Source organism: Pygoscelis adeliae, unplaced genomic scaffold (assembly GCF_000699105.1).
Source record: "Pygoscelis adeliae isolate BGI_AS28 unplaced genomic scaffold, ASM69910v1 Scaffold26, whole genome shotgun sequence".
In the NCBI taxonomy this organism is placed as follows: domain Eukaryota; kingdom Metazoa; phylum Chordata; class Aves; order Sphenisciformes; family Spheniscidae; genus Pygoscelis; species Pygoscelis adeliae.
Window position 1 is genome coordinate 3,291,020 of NW_008825104.1, and position 15,543 is coordinate 3,306,562.

Genomic DNA, 15,543 nt, shown 5'->3' on the forward strand with positions numbered 1-15,543 from the left:
GCGCCGTGTTGTTTAGCTGCCTGCCAAGTTAAACCACAACACTGGGACTGATCGCCTGGTTGTCCTGTACGTGCCATGTGATGGCACCCAAGATGATCTGCTCCATAATCTTCCCCGGCACCATGGTCAGGCTGACAGGCCTGTAGTTCCCTGGATTCTCCTTCCGGCCCTTCTTGTAGATGGGCGTCACATTTGCTAGCCTCCAGTCAACGGGGACCTCCCGGTTAGCCGGGGAGTCCTAGCCAGGACCGCTGATAAATGATGGAAAGTGGCTTGGTGAGCACTTCTGCCAGCTCCCTCAGTACCCTTGGGTGGATCCCATCGGCCCCATAGACTCGTGTGTGTCTAAGTGGTGTAGCAGGTCGCTAACCATTTCCCCTTGGATTATGGGAGCTTCATTCTGCTCCCCGTCCCTGTCTCCCAGCTCAGGGGGCTGCGTGTCCTGAGAACAACTGGTCTTACTATTAAAGACTGAGGCAAAGAAGGCATTAAGTACCTCAGCTTTTTCCTCAGCCTTTGTCACCAATGTTTCCCCCAGCATCCAATAAAGGATGGAGATTCTCCTTAGCCCTCCTTTTATTGCTAATGTATTTACAGAAACATTTTTTATTGTCTTTTACAGCGATCGCCAGATTAAGTTCTAGTTGGGCTTTGACCATTCTAATTTTCCCCCTGCATAACCTCATGACATCTTTTGTAGTCCTCCTGAGTTGCCTGCCCCTTCTTCCAAAGGTCATAAACTCTCCTTTGTTTCCTGAGTCAAATTCTAAGGAGCCTAGAGAGAAAACAGGACTGCTTTAGGTCATCTGAGATAAACACCATATAAGTGAGAGGGTAATTACCACTACTGTGACCACTATAAAAAAGGTCATCTTACATTATCTTAAAGACTATGTAATTCAAACCTTCTTAAATATAGAACTGTCAAAAACATGCAGAGCACAGGATGACTACTTCTACTCTGTAAAGCACAAGTCTCCATTTTAGTTTGATGCACAGAACTTTGTACGTACATGATATGAACATTTAGAGAGTCCTTTTTATTTAAGAAAATCTCAATATGCAAATTAACTAACTAAAGGGTGGTATTGGCAGTTCTGAAATAAAGCCTTGGTTATAACGTGAACAACAGAAGATTCATCTTACTTGTCCTGTGTCAGGATCTAGCTTCACTTTTAAACTTGGATCTTCACGCTGAAGGCAGCTCAATGCGTTATCCAAGTCTGTACATAAATATCAAACATTATATATAAAGAGACTTCAGTAATTTGAGAATCACTATGAATGTCTAAACATCACTTTCCTCATAAGGTCAAATCTTATGCTCAGAAGGAACCAAAAGGCCCCTAGAGAAGCACAGATTTTGGCAAACAAAGTCAACTCAAATTACAAGCAACTTGCAACTTCTGATTCTCTCCAAGTTAACTGCACGCTATAGAGTGCTTCAATTTAATTATTAAAAATACTATTTTCAGAATGATATTTTGTACTTGTATGAAGAGAGAACGGAACCTGTAAGTGCTTCACCAAGTCAGTAAGAAGTACTGCTCCCTTTTTACAGATAAGAAAAATTGTCAACTAGCTCTTACATGATTCGCATAAATATTTCAAGATGAGTTCAACATGAAAAGGTTCAAATGCAAATTATTTTTTTCTAATTCCCCATTATCTTAACCGCTGAGGAAAGCAGCTACAGAATGATAAACTCACAGCTGAGACTGCATTTACCTTACAGTCTTTGGGGAAAAAAAAAACAAAACCACAACAAAAAACCCTCCACAAAACAAAACATCCAAACCCCCAAAAAACAGGAATACCTTACAACTCAGTGGCTCAGCCTGCAGACATATTGATCCAAATCTGCATTCTGCCTTGCTCAATTCCATCATACTACACTGCTACTTGTCGTTGGTCCCCTTCACCCTCAACAAAGCTCAGCTTTGTTGGAATAAAGATACAGAGTTTAAAGTATGTATTTCCAAAAAGAGTCAAATGGAACCCAGTTTTCTGGTACAGATTCTTGGGAAAGGCAGTAAGATTACAGGTCACGCTGCATGGGCGAACCCTAACTAGACACACAGAAGTCTTGGTAAGTGAAGACTTTACACCATAGAGTAAAACTGCAAGTGCTGACTGCAAAAAAAGCACATTTCAAGGTTATTTGTACTGAGGACACTATGTACAGCACACCAGTGTGATTGCAACAAAACTAAGCATGACAGTAGGAAATGGAAGTCCCTCCATCTCTTCTTTCAAAATCAAGAACTAGACACAAAAACTAGAAAAGTACTACTACTAGTACTGCTTGACGTAGTAATAGCAAAGGATACTGACAACCACAATCTAAAATATATCATCTGTGCAAAACACCAAAAAGGGCCTTATTAGATCACTGATTAATAAATTTGTGCAACTCACTCATATCAACCAGGTGTGCATGGACTGGGGACGAGCATTGTTCCTTACATAGGAGAATATGATTATGCTTGAATATCTCATTTGTAGAATATCTTCTTATATTCTTAGGTAGCTACGTTGTACCTTGTTGTTTGGCCATTGAAGGAGGTTCAATTGTACAGAAGAAGACGGGGTCAGGGATCTCAACGCCTGCCAGCAGAAGGCTGTCTACATCACTGGTAGACCTTTTCTCTCCCCCAGCATCCCTTCCAGCTCGGCGTGCTGCAGCTACTGCTGAAGCCTTTGATGACACTATGGTATCTCCAGTGGCACTCTATAGATCAGTGACCCACAAGACACAGAGGGGCAGAGGAGGGGATTTAAAAAAAAAACCAAAAACCAACCACCAAAACCACAAACCCTGACTGTTTCTCTTCCTCAAAACCACTTGTGCTAAATTCCACTTATTTACTTACTTATAAACAATTACTGTAACTTCTCTCTTCAAATAACTAAAATGATCTGGAAGAGGAAAAGTTGTGCTCAAATTTAGACTGACATTTCTTTGTCCAGTTCACTGCATTTTAAATCTAACTTAGCAGTCAAGATATAAAGCCACAAGAAACAGTATTGGTAAATGAAAATTTGCTTATGCATGCTGAAGTTGGTTACGCTTTAGAAAATCTGTGCTAATGAGATCTATGCAGCCTGTTCAGACAATAAACACTGAATTAGTAAACTAATAGAAGCAAGCATGAAACAAACTTATTTGAACTTAAGTTAAACTGTTGCTTTTGGGTAACTTATTTGGAACATCACTCTTCTTCCCCATAGGAGGTCTCTCTATGTCATTACATTGTATTTTAAGAGTTACAACACAAATACAAGCTCAGAACCCTACTAAAATACACCTTCAAGTTTTCAGTCCTTTCCATGCAATCAGTACTGCATCTCCCAGGTCAACTACTGACATTGTACACTGTAGTATTTCATTTTAGGAGGAAGTACATGTACTTCAAATAAAGCAAGTTTACATATGTCACAACAATCAAGAACACGTCTGATAAACAATACCATAGAAGTAGAAAGCACACTAGTGAAACAAGCTGCCGTATAGAGAATCAGTATTTTCCATTACCTGTTTTAACCCAACAGTAACAGCAATGTTGCCAGGCATTAGTGATGGTATTTCAACTTGCTGATCAGCAAAAGGCAGGAGCAGCCGGCTCATTCTCTCCCTGAAAATGAAATTTTTTAATTACTCCGGACTTTAATGGACATTCCAATGCTCCACTAAACCACACCTCTATCTTACTCACGTGCAACTCTTGTTAATATTATATACAGCTGATTGAGGTTTCAGTGAACCTGAGTAAACGCGAACAAAAACTAGTGGTCCACGACATTTATCATGGAGAACTTTAAATGCTAGGGCACACAGGTCATCCTTGTACCATTGTCTGCAAAATAAAAAGCACAACAAAAAGCATACTTGTAGAATTAATCCACTCAAACTCACATTTACCAAAATTTCCACTCATTTAAGAAGCAGTATGTTTCTTATTGTGATATTAATAGAGATTTTTAAAAATAGTAATTTACATCAAAAAAATGTTAACCTAAGCAGTTCCAGCTCCAGCAGGACACGTAAGATGTCATGTGACTCAGCGTATACTAAAGATGATCCCTAGACCCCAATTTTGTAAAACGGCAATATCCTCAGATTAAAAATAGAGTTTAGAACTCTAAAGTGCAAGTTTGACAACTGGAGATAAACGCATACAATTCCAGTTGCACTGACTAAAGCAGGTTCAGTACTCAAGTGTATTTTTATGTCTATGCATCGTTACTGTTATTTAATACCTAAAACCAGTAAACATTTGTAAAGATATGAATGCTTTGTTAACATTTTTCATTTTCTCCTTTAATGCTTTCCTATTTATTTTTCCTGTTCTCCTTGTACTTACAGAAACTCATATGAACGCTCATTAGGTGCAGGCAAGTACATAGTAATAGCGTCCAGTAATGGCTGCACTCCTTTGTTCTTCAATGCACTGCCACAGACTACAGGTACTGCTTTCTGAGCTAGCGTGACTCTGCGGATAGCAGACTGTAACTGAAAAAAAGAATTATTTTCTGTTAACATGTGAACTACAATTTAGCCTTAAATTGCACTTCAGCGATCAGGTATTGCTAACAAATCCCCAAAAGTTAAAGAAGTATGTTTGCAAATATAACATCACTCATCCAAACTCCTTTCACTGCTTTTAATGAGCTCCACACCATAAACCCAAATGTTTAGATGCTAAACCAGAAGACACTGCTTTTAAGATTTCTGAGCATTTCATGCAGTTCTGCAGCTGTTCTTGTTCTTCTGCTAACAGTCCTTTTAATTCAGAATGTTGTACCTCACCACTTTCAACATGCAGCATCTGAAGATCCAACCAATTCATAGCGGTTGAGATGCTACTTTTGTTAGTAAGAATCAGCAGCTCGGACACAAACTGCACTGACTCTACCTGGAAATTCCATTCACCTTTCCCTAAACGCTTTTGCGGCAGCCTAGCTTTCAAAAAAAAAGAAAAAAAACCCCTTCCTGAACAAAGGTACCCTACTTTTAAAGTTGTGCCTAGCATGTCTGAGAATCATAGTGCATGCAATCATGTAAAATTCATACTCACCTTGAATATACTTTGTCCTAAATTTACAGTACTGTAAATTCACTACAAAAGCTGGTGTGATTGTTTTTGTTGATAAAAAAATGCACATCTGCAAAATCATAACCTGCACGTGCCAAAGGAAGAAAAACCCAGCCCTTCAGAATAACAGCTAGTAAAAACTTGTTTATAAATAATGAAATGTGAAAATTACCTTGTCAGCTGGTATTAAGTCAAAATTTTCACTATAGTCTCCTAGAACCAGTTCAGCAAATTCATCATCCAGATCTGCAATCTTCAACAGAATAGTTCTTCATTATTTGGCATATAGCAGTTTCACAGGTAAGTCACAAATCTTAGTTATTTAGGAAATATAGCTAAACAGAGCAGGAACAAAGCCTTTAAAGACATCAGAGATCATAAACTCAAGCCACAGAAAATTACGGAAATGAAGGTTTCAAGAAAAGGGGGGTGGGGGTGGCGGGAAATCAACTCATAAAGCTGCTGTCAGGCAAAACATCAGTGAGAGAGAGAATGCTTGTACTTCTCCCTGAAACTGAAAAAGCCTGCAGCCGTACAGTGACGGCCATGAAGGGTATGACTGAATGTATTTCAGATCTGCAAACAAGGCAAAGTCTGAAGTAAGCAGCAAGTAACCTTTGCGAGCCAACAGATATACAGCCGGAAAAAACAGACAAGCCTTCAGGGCATTTTGACTTTCTTCATGGCAAAGGCTTGTAGGTCCAAGAGCTCATCTGTGTTTTCAAACTGTACCACTTGGCCTGACAAATAAATTAACTACTCTTTAAACCTCGTCTCACATACACCCTTGCATTATCATAGACTCGAGACACCTTAAGTGCAAGATGGCACTTTGCCCCCTCTAATGGCTACAACAGCAATTGACCAAATACTGAAATGAATCATTGATAAGCAATCAGAAGTATAATCAAGCTAATAGTTAAAACATGAGAGATAAAGGAAAATATTAATTTAATTAAGTGAAAGCAATGTGTGTAAGACGGCTGGTATTCAAACTACTAAATTTTACAGTGTTTCTGATAAGGGGTATTAATAGGATAAAAAGCATATAAAAAATAATTAATGAATACAAGACTATCTCAATTATCACACTACTGGTCCACCCCTTCCTGCTTCAGGAAGGTCCCAGAAACCAAAGGGGAAAAAAAAAAACAAAACCCAACACTGTTCTTAGAAAGCTTTCTATCTGACAATACATTTCTTAAGGTAAGAGGCTGAGTAATAACATCCCCATTTAAAACCTGGAAATTTTGAAAACCAGATTGTGTATGTCTTTTAGTGAACTCAAAGCGATATAAAATGGATCTCTCAGATTCTGATGTTTCAAAGGAAACTGAAAGCCTCACATCGTCTGTTTATGCACTTGCACAATGTTATTCAAAGTTGTATGGAGGGCAGCCCATCCAGCAAAATGGATTGATATCTGAGGTAAACATAGTTGTTAACCTCCCATATTTTTGCTTACAAAACTATGCATTCAAATGTAATCACTACTACACTTTTAAGTTGCATAAAAACAAATCTAATGGAAAAAAAAAAACCCAAACCTTTTTACTTGGAGACAAGACTTGCTTAGAGTCTCTCAAGTACAACCAACTCTTCCAATATAGTTACATAAATAGCACAAAATAACGTGGGACCTTAAAATGCCAGCTGAGGGGAGAAGAAAAACACTCCGGACAAACTATTTCAAATATTCTGCACTGCTTAACAGGCAAATTATTCTTTTACTTCCATTAATTCTTCCATTCTTCACCCCTTCTAAACTGCTAACTGTGCAAAACCTGGTATCAAGTAGATCAAGTTTCTATTGTCTTTCTTAGCTTTACAGCATAATGATTTATGTTAAAGAAATATTTATACTGTTCTTATCTCATCTCTCCCATGGACATTTTGGATGGCTGTGGAACAAGATTTATGGTGGGATTCAGCTGCCTCTAACACAGTATTTAGTGCCATTTTGACCAGACTGCAACATCCCACCCAGCTTCTAGCTGCCACTCTAGAAGGGTGTGGATAGCCTGTAGGTTCTGGGTCACATCTGCCAGGCCTTGTGTGAATGTCCCAAGTGTCTTTTTGGCACCTAAGACAGTACAAGATGCCATGTTAGCCAACTGAATGCTAAACCTGGTGTCTGCTTTCTTCAGATCCCTATTTATAAAGCAGGGAGTATTTTCCATTTTACGCACGTATTGTACAGCCAGGGAGTCCAGCTCTCTATATTCAGCATGTTTTGCCATCACGTATTAACGTTTCCAATGTGCCTTAAGCATCTTCAGCAGATGGAAAGGAAGTGAAGAAAACTTGAAATTAGCTCAATAAGGACAAATGCAGAATCTTGCACCTGGGACAGAACAAATCTGTGCGCTGGTACAGAGTGGGATCAACTAGCTAGGAAACAGCTCTGCAGAAGTCAACCAGAGGGTCCTGCTGGACAAGTGAGCATGCGTCAGCAGCGTCCCCTTCCAGTGACAAAGGCTACCTGCATACCGGGTTGCATCAGCAAGAGCATAGCCAGTGGATCAGGGCAAGCAGTCAGTACCCTCTACCCTGCACTTGTGAAGCTGCATCTAAAACACTGTCTGCTTTTAGGTTCTCCAGCACAAAAGAGACTGACAAACTGCGGGAAGTCTAGTGGAAAACACTAAGGTGGTTGGAGGGCAGCTGGAGGTCCAGGGAGACAGGTTAGTCTAACTTGGAGAGGCTAAGGGAGGATGCAAATGCTCTTACTACTTGAAATGGTGGTGGTGGGCCTGCTTCAGGGAAAACAGAGCCAGCTTCTTCTCAGAGTTACACAAGGAAAGGACAAGCAGCACTGTTACAGGTTGCAACACATTGAATTCCCGTTGCACAAAAAGAAGTAACGTTTCACTACAAGGATTATCAACTACTGGGACAGGCTGCCTAGACAGATTGTAATCTCCATCCTTAGAGAATTGAAAACTCATGTGAACAAGGCCTGAGCAACCTGATCTAATGCTCAAGTTAACCCTGCTTTGAGCAGGTCACTGCACCAGACACCTCCAGAGGTCCCTTTCATCCTGTTTCTTCTACTGTTCTAGATAATGGTTTTAAATATATTATGTATTTACTTTAGAACTTTACTTGTTCTATTAAGGTATTTCTGGCATCCTGGACTTCTTGGAACAGGTTGGGATCATCAGCCTCCAGCAGCAGCTTTTGCTCAAAATTTTTTCCATCATCCAAATCAGAAGTAGGTTTCCAAATTATTTGTTCCTTAGTCACAATATCAACCAGTCCTCTGAAGGTCTTGGCTTCCCCAATGGGCAACTGCAGATAGAGTGGAGATTTTAGACAGCTGCAAAAAATTAAGAAAGGAGTTCCATTCGAAAGAAAGCAAATAAACATTTAATTTCTAAGCTTACCTGTAAAAGCAAAGGTTTTGTCTTCAACTTTTGTTTGATACTCTCAACCGCATATGTAAAACTATATTAAAAGAACCAGATACTAAGTTATACAAAACTTAATGACATAGTAAAATATTTACCATTCCTTATTTACTGCAAAAAGTACTCCTACAATTACACAAAAATATGCACCTGCATGATCAAAGATGTATATAGTAAGTATAACATAATTGGCTTGCTCTATGCTTAACAGAAAAACTAACTTGATTTGATACATTCTCTTACAAGGTTTTTAGCAATGATTAAAATAACTGTCTAAATACCTTGCCCTGTTTTTGTCCATCTTATTCAAAAAGCAAATTCGTGGTATCTGATGTTTGTCCGCTTGTCTCCACACTGTCAGAGTTTGGGCCTAAAGCAAAAGACAAAAGGGAAACACTAGTGCCGACAGCTGAATTATACATTCCCCAATACCGTTGAGGGACCGAGTTCAGAGTACAGAAGGGAACTGTGCTGAGTGTGTTGCAACAATCCCACATGTAGCAGCACAGATGAACTCCACAAGCAGCTTTGTCTCATCTCGTCTCTCAGCCATCGTCATTCCCCCTCCTTCACTAAGGGCACACAGGTATACGGGCAAGGGACCATGGAGAGAAATTAAGCATTACAGGGGATATATATGGAAAAAACTCAGTAATGTAGAGACTTAAGACTTTATTGCCAAGTTACTTAAGCACACACAGACAAGCATTTCTGTGGTTACACACACAATACTAAAAACTACTGTAGTTTTGCTAGTAATTTGTGTACTGCTGAGCCATTTATGATAAGCATTTTTATTTGAAAGTTAAAACAGGTATATATGAAAATCAGTTCAGATTCAGAAATCGTCTCTTACCAATACATGGAAACAATGTAAGAATTTCCTACACAGTTTTAGAAAAAACACAAGCAGATCTAATTGTTTTGTTGTTGGGGGTAGGGGCTGTTACTCAGTTCAGGTTCAAATATGATGGCACCTAAATGCTTTCCAATAGCAAGTTAAATAATGTGACTCACACTGATCAAGAGTTCTCTCATCCCTCATCTAGGAAAAACGGATGTCCCATGGAACACTGATTTCACAACACATAACTTCTCTACAGGATTGAACTACTCAAATCTCTCATGCTATAAAGTCAAATTCCAGCCTGCCTCTGCCTTTTCTGCACTATGCCCCAAAGGGCATGTTAAATAGGCCATAGGGGAGGGAGAAATTCTGGCTGAAAATTACTCATTTTCTACATGAAATCTGAAAATGAGAAATTAACAGATATTCATTTCTTTCCAGTGGTGGAGCTAGCCAGAAGCGTTCACCTCAATCAACGTTTGTAAAGGACAGCAACAACTCCCCCCCCCCGCCACTTTAATGGGAATCCCACTTATTTTCCCCTTATTACCATGGAAATTACTGTATACTACAGGACTTGAAATTAAATGCTCAGCTTCCTGAAGCTGAATTTTGATCAAAGCATCAAAAGAGAGAATACAGAGCAACATCTCTGTACTATCATTATTATTATTTCGGTCTAATTTAAGTCATTAGACAAAAAAAATATCTACCAGTTATTTTTACCTCAACACCAGCTGAAGCGTCAAACACCGCTACTGCTCCATCCAGGACTCTCAAGCAACGCTCAACTTCCACTGTAAAGTCCACATGACCTAAAAAACAATCTTCCTTTTATACCATCATAATTCAAACAGGCAACATCAACAGGTCATTACGATTTTTTAAAAACTTTTTTTAAAATCACGTCAAAACAACCCTGCCTTCACTTGCAGAGAAATACACCCATCAGTCCTTGAAACACACGAGATTGTTACATTGCAATCCTAGAACTGAGAGCAATTTAGTGTGGAAATGTCTGAGCTCACTTTAAACAAGCTAGATTAGGCACTCGCAAACAATAATTAGCCAAAGCTGAACAGAGCTCAGTGTAGGCCTTTTTACTGATGCAATTAAACCAATTAAATATTGCACCACATTTAAAACTAAGACTTACAGTCTATGACACTCCACCTCATCTACTCTCGCCTAATAATGTGAGCACTGCTGAAGTGTAGTACCTGGGGTGTCAATCAGATTGATTCTGTAGTCCTTCCAGTCAAACGTAACAGCAGCAGACTGAATGGTAATACCACGTTCTCGCTCTTGTACCATAAAATCTGTCACCGTGTCCCCATCATCAACATCTGTGAACAGGAAGCAGGATTACAGTTGGGTAGGTAAACAATTCAAGAGCTGAAATTGTCTTCGAATACAGGTGCCGAGAGAGATTTGGAAATACTGTTCCTTTTGTATATGTACAAGCTATGAAAACTAGCCTTTTTCAGAAAGTGATAATGTCAGCTAATTTACCCAGGCTCCCTTTCCAGGGAACAAATAAATGCTCTGTAAGTCAAAGATAACCAGTTCCAACAACCTTTTTGTTGTTCTCAATCCTAGTAACACCATGAGAAACTTAAAAACTAAAGCAAAGTCCAAAATCATGAGCAAACTACAGTTTTAAAAAACCTGGTTGCACTCAGTATATGGAATGTGACTGACATTTTAAAATTTAGTAATTAAAGGTAATTAAGTTAAAACTAAACTTAAGTCAAAAAAAGTCCAACAAAACCCAAAACAAACAAGAGGCTGGGTTTTGCTTGTGTGGCTTTTTAATTTTTAATAAAAAGAGAAGCAGCAGTTCCACATTTTTAAACAAGCAGGCCACCAAGTTCAGCCCCTCCACAAGCCTAACATCTTCTACCATTCTCATACACAGTAGAGAACAAGGAATTAAATTTAAAAGGTCAAAAAGTAGCACAAACAGAGGCTGCTGTGACCCTTTCAATCTTGAAGAATTCTGTGAGCGTTGTTGAAGCTAGGCATTCTTCCTGTGCTATGGCTTTCAAAAGAAATGGCTACTTTTTGTTAATCTGGTTTCTTAACAGGTCGAAAGAGAACTGAAGAAACAGCTTTACCAGAACGGTCAATGAGCAACAAGTAAAACAAGGATAGGACGAGAGGAAATGGCCTCAAGTTGTGCCAGGGGAGGTTTACATTGGACATGAGGAAAAATTTCTTTACTGAAAGAGTGGTTAAACATTGGAACAGGCTGCCCAGGGAAGTGATTGAGTCACCATCCCTGGAAGTATTTAAAAGACGTGTAGATGAGGCGCTTAGGGACATGGTTTAGTGGGCATGGTGGTGTTGGGTTGACGGTTGGACTCGATGATCTTGGAGGTCTCTTCCAACCTTAATGATTCTATGATTCTAAGGAGAACCTCTAATTAAATGTTAAACAAAACATAATGCACTAGAAAAAAAATATGAACCTATGATCTCTCAAAGTACAACTGCCTTAGAACATAATGGAATGTGCATTAAAATTTCATTATATTGCAACACAACTTTGGAACAACTGGCTTCTATGCCAAGTATTCCACCAGCAACCTCTAACTGCATTGCATTTTATTGTATACTATTAAATCTCTCAAAACTACTGAAATACAAAAAGTATTTCTAACCTCCAAGTGTTCTTATGTATCCAGAATAATACAGCATCCTCTCTGTTGTCGTAGTTTTCCCTGCATCAATGTGGGCCATAATGCCAATGTTTCGGATTCTGCATAAAGCAAAAACATTGCTTTTACTGCGGTAATTTTTTTATTCAGTGATATTGTTATTTGCATAAACAATTAATATTCACTGAGCACACCACACCAGATGAATAACATTTTTCTTCTGTTGCATATCTGATACAGTATACATTCCGATACTGAAGGACGTTAGTATTGAAATGGTGGATTTTCTCCAGATCAGTAGCACTCAAAGAGTTTTGGAACAGGTTTCCACGCTTCACTTCAGGGGACAGCCACTTCTTGGCCTCATCCTCACCCATCTGCCCTCCCTACAGACAGAAGCAGCCCCTCCACCTTCTCATCCATCCCAAACCCTAACCCCTGGTGCCTGAAACAATCCATTGCATATATACCCTTTATGCCCCAAATCTAGCTACCCAAGTTCCCATGAAGTTGTCCTTGATGGCGTTCAGCCAAGTCTTCCTTTCTGAAGTACTTCATCAGTAGCTTCCAAAACTGCTTCACTAGCTCTGTGCATCACAGGCTTGCGATCAGCCCCCATATTCACCATTAAAACTAGCTGAATTCGCCCTTGGGACAGAAGCAGTCTTGCAAGGGAACTTCACCCCCAAGCCATTCCTTTGGCAGCTCAGCCCCTAATTACCTTGCCCTCGTTACTAAGGCCCTCATCTAACACAGCTGAGCGCTCCCATGGACACAAAGTATACAGTCCTGCCCACAGCAGTGGTCTAGTTGCCAAGACATCCCTTCCCCCTCATTCAGCTCCCAGCAACCACCATGGATTTGGAGCTTCCCTAAAAGCCCAGTTTTTGTGCTGATGAGGTAAACAAGAGACAGTCCAAGACCCCTCTGACACCAACAACTGTTCTGTATTGAAATGTCAGAAGGGTAAAAGTAAGGAAGTACTAACTTTAATTTAGAACATGCACATGAACCATGCATGTGAGGGGCATAGCAAGAACACATGACTTTTTATCACATCAGTTGCTCTGCCTGTCGGTTACACCGAAAAATAAGCCAGCATGACATACCTGGATATATGAGGATTAATGACAGAACGCAGAGACTTAACATCTCCTAGAGACAAACAAAACAAAACAACAATTTGTAAGACTGATCCCAATGTAGAAATGGGGTCAAAATTAAATATATTTAAAACAAAAATTAAAATTAAATACAAACAAGACAAAATTAAGCATACTTAAGAAAATTCCTAAAGAGCTTATTAAAAAAAAAAAATTCAGAGCCACAACTCATGACAATTCGTAATCTCTACCACCTCAAATTTCTAACGATATGTACTTAATTTTTGATAAATATCTCTCTCTCTTTAAAAAAAGAGAAACTCTTCAAAACACTTGTAATTTAGAAACAATAGGAAAAAGCCAACAGAGAAAAGTATCATCAGCACAGTAAATGACTAACACTGCCTTTTTCCCTCCAGTTTCTAAAATAAGCCACAAAATAACACATTAGTATGTTTGAGATTTCTTGCTTGTCTAAGTCACGATATCTTCTTGTGTATGGAATGAAGCTCTGCCTCCATGTGACACACTGAGGTATTCAGCACAGCAGAACTGAGGATAAATACAGTAGCCAGCAAGGACACTGCATAGACAACTACATAGAAACAGCGATACGTAGGAACAGACACTCTGTTGACATTAGCAACTGAGAAGAGTAAGTCTTCCTCTCAGGTACATGACTGCAGGTTAAAGACACTTGCTAAGATACACAGTGCTGAATCCATTAACTTTTTTTTTTTTTTTAAGAAGTTGGTTACCCACCAGTTACCGATATTTTCTTCCCATCTCCATCTTGATGTAGAAAAAGTGGCCCTGACTCCCAACACTACCTCACATCAATCGATTTCCATTCAATCTCAGTGCAGCTACTCAAAAACCAGTAAAAATTCCTTTTAATTGAAATTTTGTTTTCCAAGTATCTTATTTTTACTCTCTTTTATCCTGAGTCTGCAAAGAAAATACACTAATGATAACTTAAAACTTCTGTTTAATCGGATTCCTGTCTTTCTCCCCTTGTCCAACATGCTGGCCATCATCAGTTACTTGGTAACCAATTAATACTTCAGGCGATTGGACAGGGGTTTCAGAACGCTTCACAACTGTCCTGACTTCTTATACATTTGTATCTTTTCTTATTATTATTTTCTGAAGTCTTTATAACATACACCTACTGAGAAAAGAGCAGCAATACAAAACACATCTTTTCTGTCCTTGAACCTTTTAACTGCTCTGTTTGTGCTTCATACACCAAATTCTATAAATAATGACCAAAAGAATACAATAAAACACAATTTAGAAAGTATTCTTACTTTTTTTGAGTAATCCCTACTATTAAGAAAATAATTTAAACTTATACCTGGTGGAGAACTGTAGTTTCTTAGACTACAGTTTTGCTGTGTCACACTTATGACTCTCATTTTTGTCTTCCTGAAATACACATGCTTAAAAGGAAAAAAAAAAATATCATGTAGAATATTTATCATTATAAATAACTACTTTGTAGGTACATTTTTGCCAGTTGTAGAAAACTAAACTCAAAATATCTACGCAAACTGATGCTGTTGTTAGATTATTAATGTAAGCTCAAGATACCAGCTATTTGGAAGCAGAAGCATGAAGATGGTAGCACCGAGGCTTAAACCAAGTCCAACCCAAATATTATTTGGGAAGTCCAGTAAAAATCTATGATAGCATCAAAACATGTTGTCGGTAGCCACAATACTTTAAATACATCTAATTATTTGTGTAAATAATATAAATTTAACAATGACAAATGTTAGGTAATCAAAATCACAGATAACTAAAAAGATTTACAGAAAAATTACAAATTCAACTTCCACATTCTAGCTTATGTGAAGTCCAATTCCAACATGAAATTATGCGTTCTGTTTGGATACCAATTTTTAAAGGAAAGACAAAAAAAAAGTTTACTGAGAGTAACCCACGTATTTCTTTTGCTCAGAGAGGAAGTATCAAAAGTTGGGAAAAAGTTTACCTCATTGCACAAACTTGATGACTTCAATGTGTTCACCAAAAATTTCCTCGTAATTCTCAACATTCTGGCTCTCGTCTCTAAAGCTGATCCCTGGCAAGACAAGTCAACATTGTACAAAATGTTTATGACAGAAAACAGGTAACTATACTACTTCCACATAAATCAATCATGAAGCCTAACTGGTTTTCAAGCTAGATCAGGTTACTGTTTTTCAGCTTACTGCTTTGCAGGTTAAATCGGTGTCAGATCTGTAAAAATAATGTTATTAAGCCTTAAAAATGCAGTGTAAGTGCATGCCCACAAACACTGAACATATTTGTCAACGCAATTTGCAAACAGTAAAGCAGAAATATTAACATCAGTTTACACTCACGCTCAGATAAGCTCTAGAGTACGGATTACCGATCAGCGAAGCGTAAATAGCTCTTCCG

At 38.6% G+C, this 15,543-nt stretch overlaps 2 protein-coding genes across 3 annotated transcripts in view; one reads left to right on the top strand and one right to left on the bottom strand.

Moving 5' to 3' along the window:
* GFM2 (G elongation factor, mitochondrial 2) overlaps positions 1–15,537 on the bottom strand; it is a 20,624-nt gene extending 5,087 nt beyond the window's left edge. For both annotated transcript variants that reach the window (XM_009327239.1, XM_009327238.1), the window contains exons 1-16: positions 15,486–15,537; positions 15,113–15,202; positions 14,474–14,558; positions 13,123–13,168; positions 12,017–12,114; positions 10,574–10,699; positions 10,080–10,168; positions 8,788–8,876; positions 8,483–8,543; positions 8,202–8,387; positions 5,269–5,349; positions 4,365–4,513; positions 3,717–3,857; positions 3,536–3,635; positions 2,542–2,731; positions 1,147–1,223 (exon numbers count right to left, since the gene is read on the bottom strand). In XM_009327239.1, the coding sequence (XP_009325514.1) occupies positions 1,147–1,223; positions 2,542–2,731; positions 3,536–3,635; positions 3,717–3,857; positions 4,365–4,513; positions 5,269–5,349; positions 8,202–8,387; positions 8,483–8,543; positions 8,788–8,876; positions 10,080–10,168; positions 10,574–10,699; positions 12,017–12,114; positions 13,123–13,168; positions 14,474–14,558; positions 15,113–15,175 (1,581 nt within the window). In that variant the 5' untranslated portion in view covers positions 15,176–15,202; positions 15,486–15,537. The remainder of the gene's footprint in view (positions 1–1,146; positions 1,224–2,541; positions 2,732–3,535; positions 3,636–3,716; positions 3,858–4,364; positions 4,514–5,268; positions 5,350–8,201; positions 8,388–8,482; positions 8,544–8,787; positions 8,877–10,079; positions 10,169–10,573; positions 10,700–12,016; positions 12,115–13,122; positions 13,169–14,473; positions 14,559–15,112; positions 15,203–15,485) is intronic.
* Positions 15,231–15,543, top strand: part of NSA2 (NSA2 ribosome biogenesis homolog (S. cerevisiae)) — a 5,732-nt gene continuing 5,419 nt past the window's right edge. The window contains exon 1 of the mRNA XM_009327306.1: positions 15,231–15,250. Within this exon, the coding sequence (XP_009325581.1) occupies positions 15,231–15,250 (20 nt within the window). The remainder of the gene's footprint in view (positions 15,251–15,543) is intronic.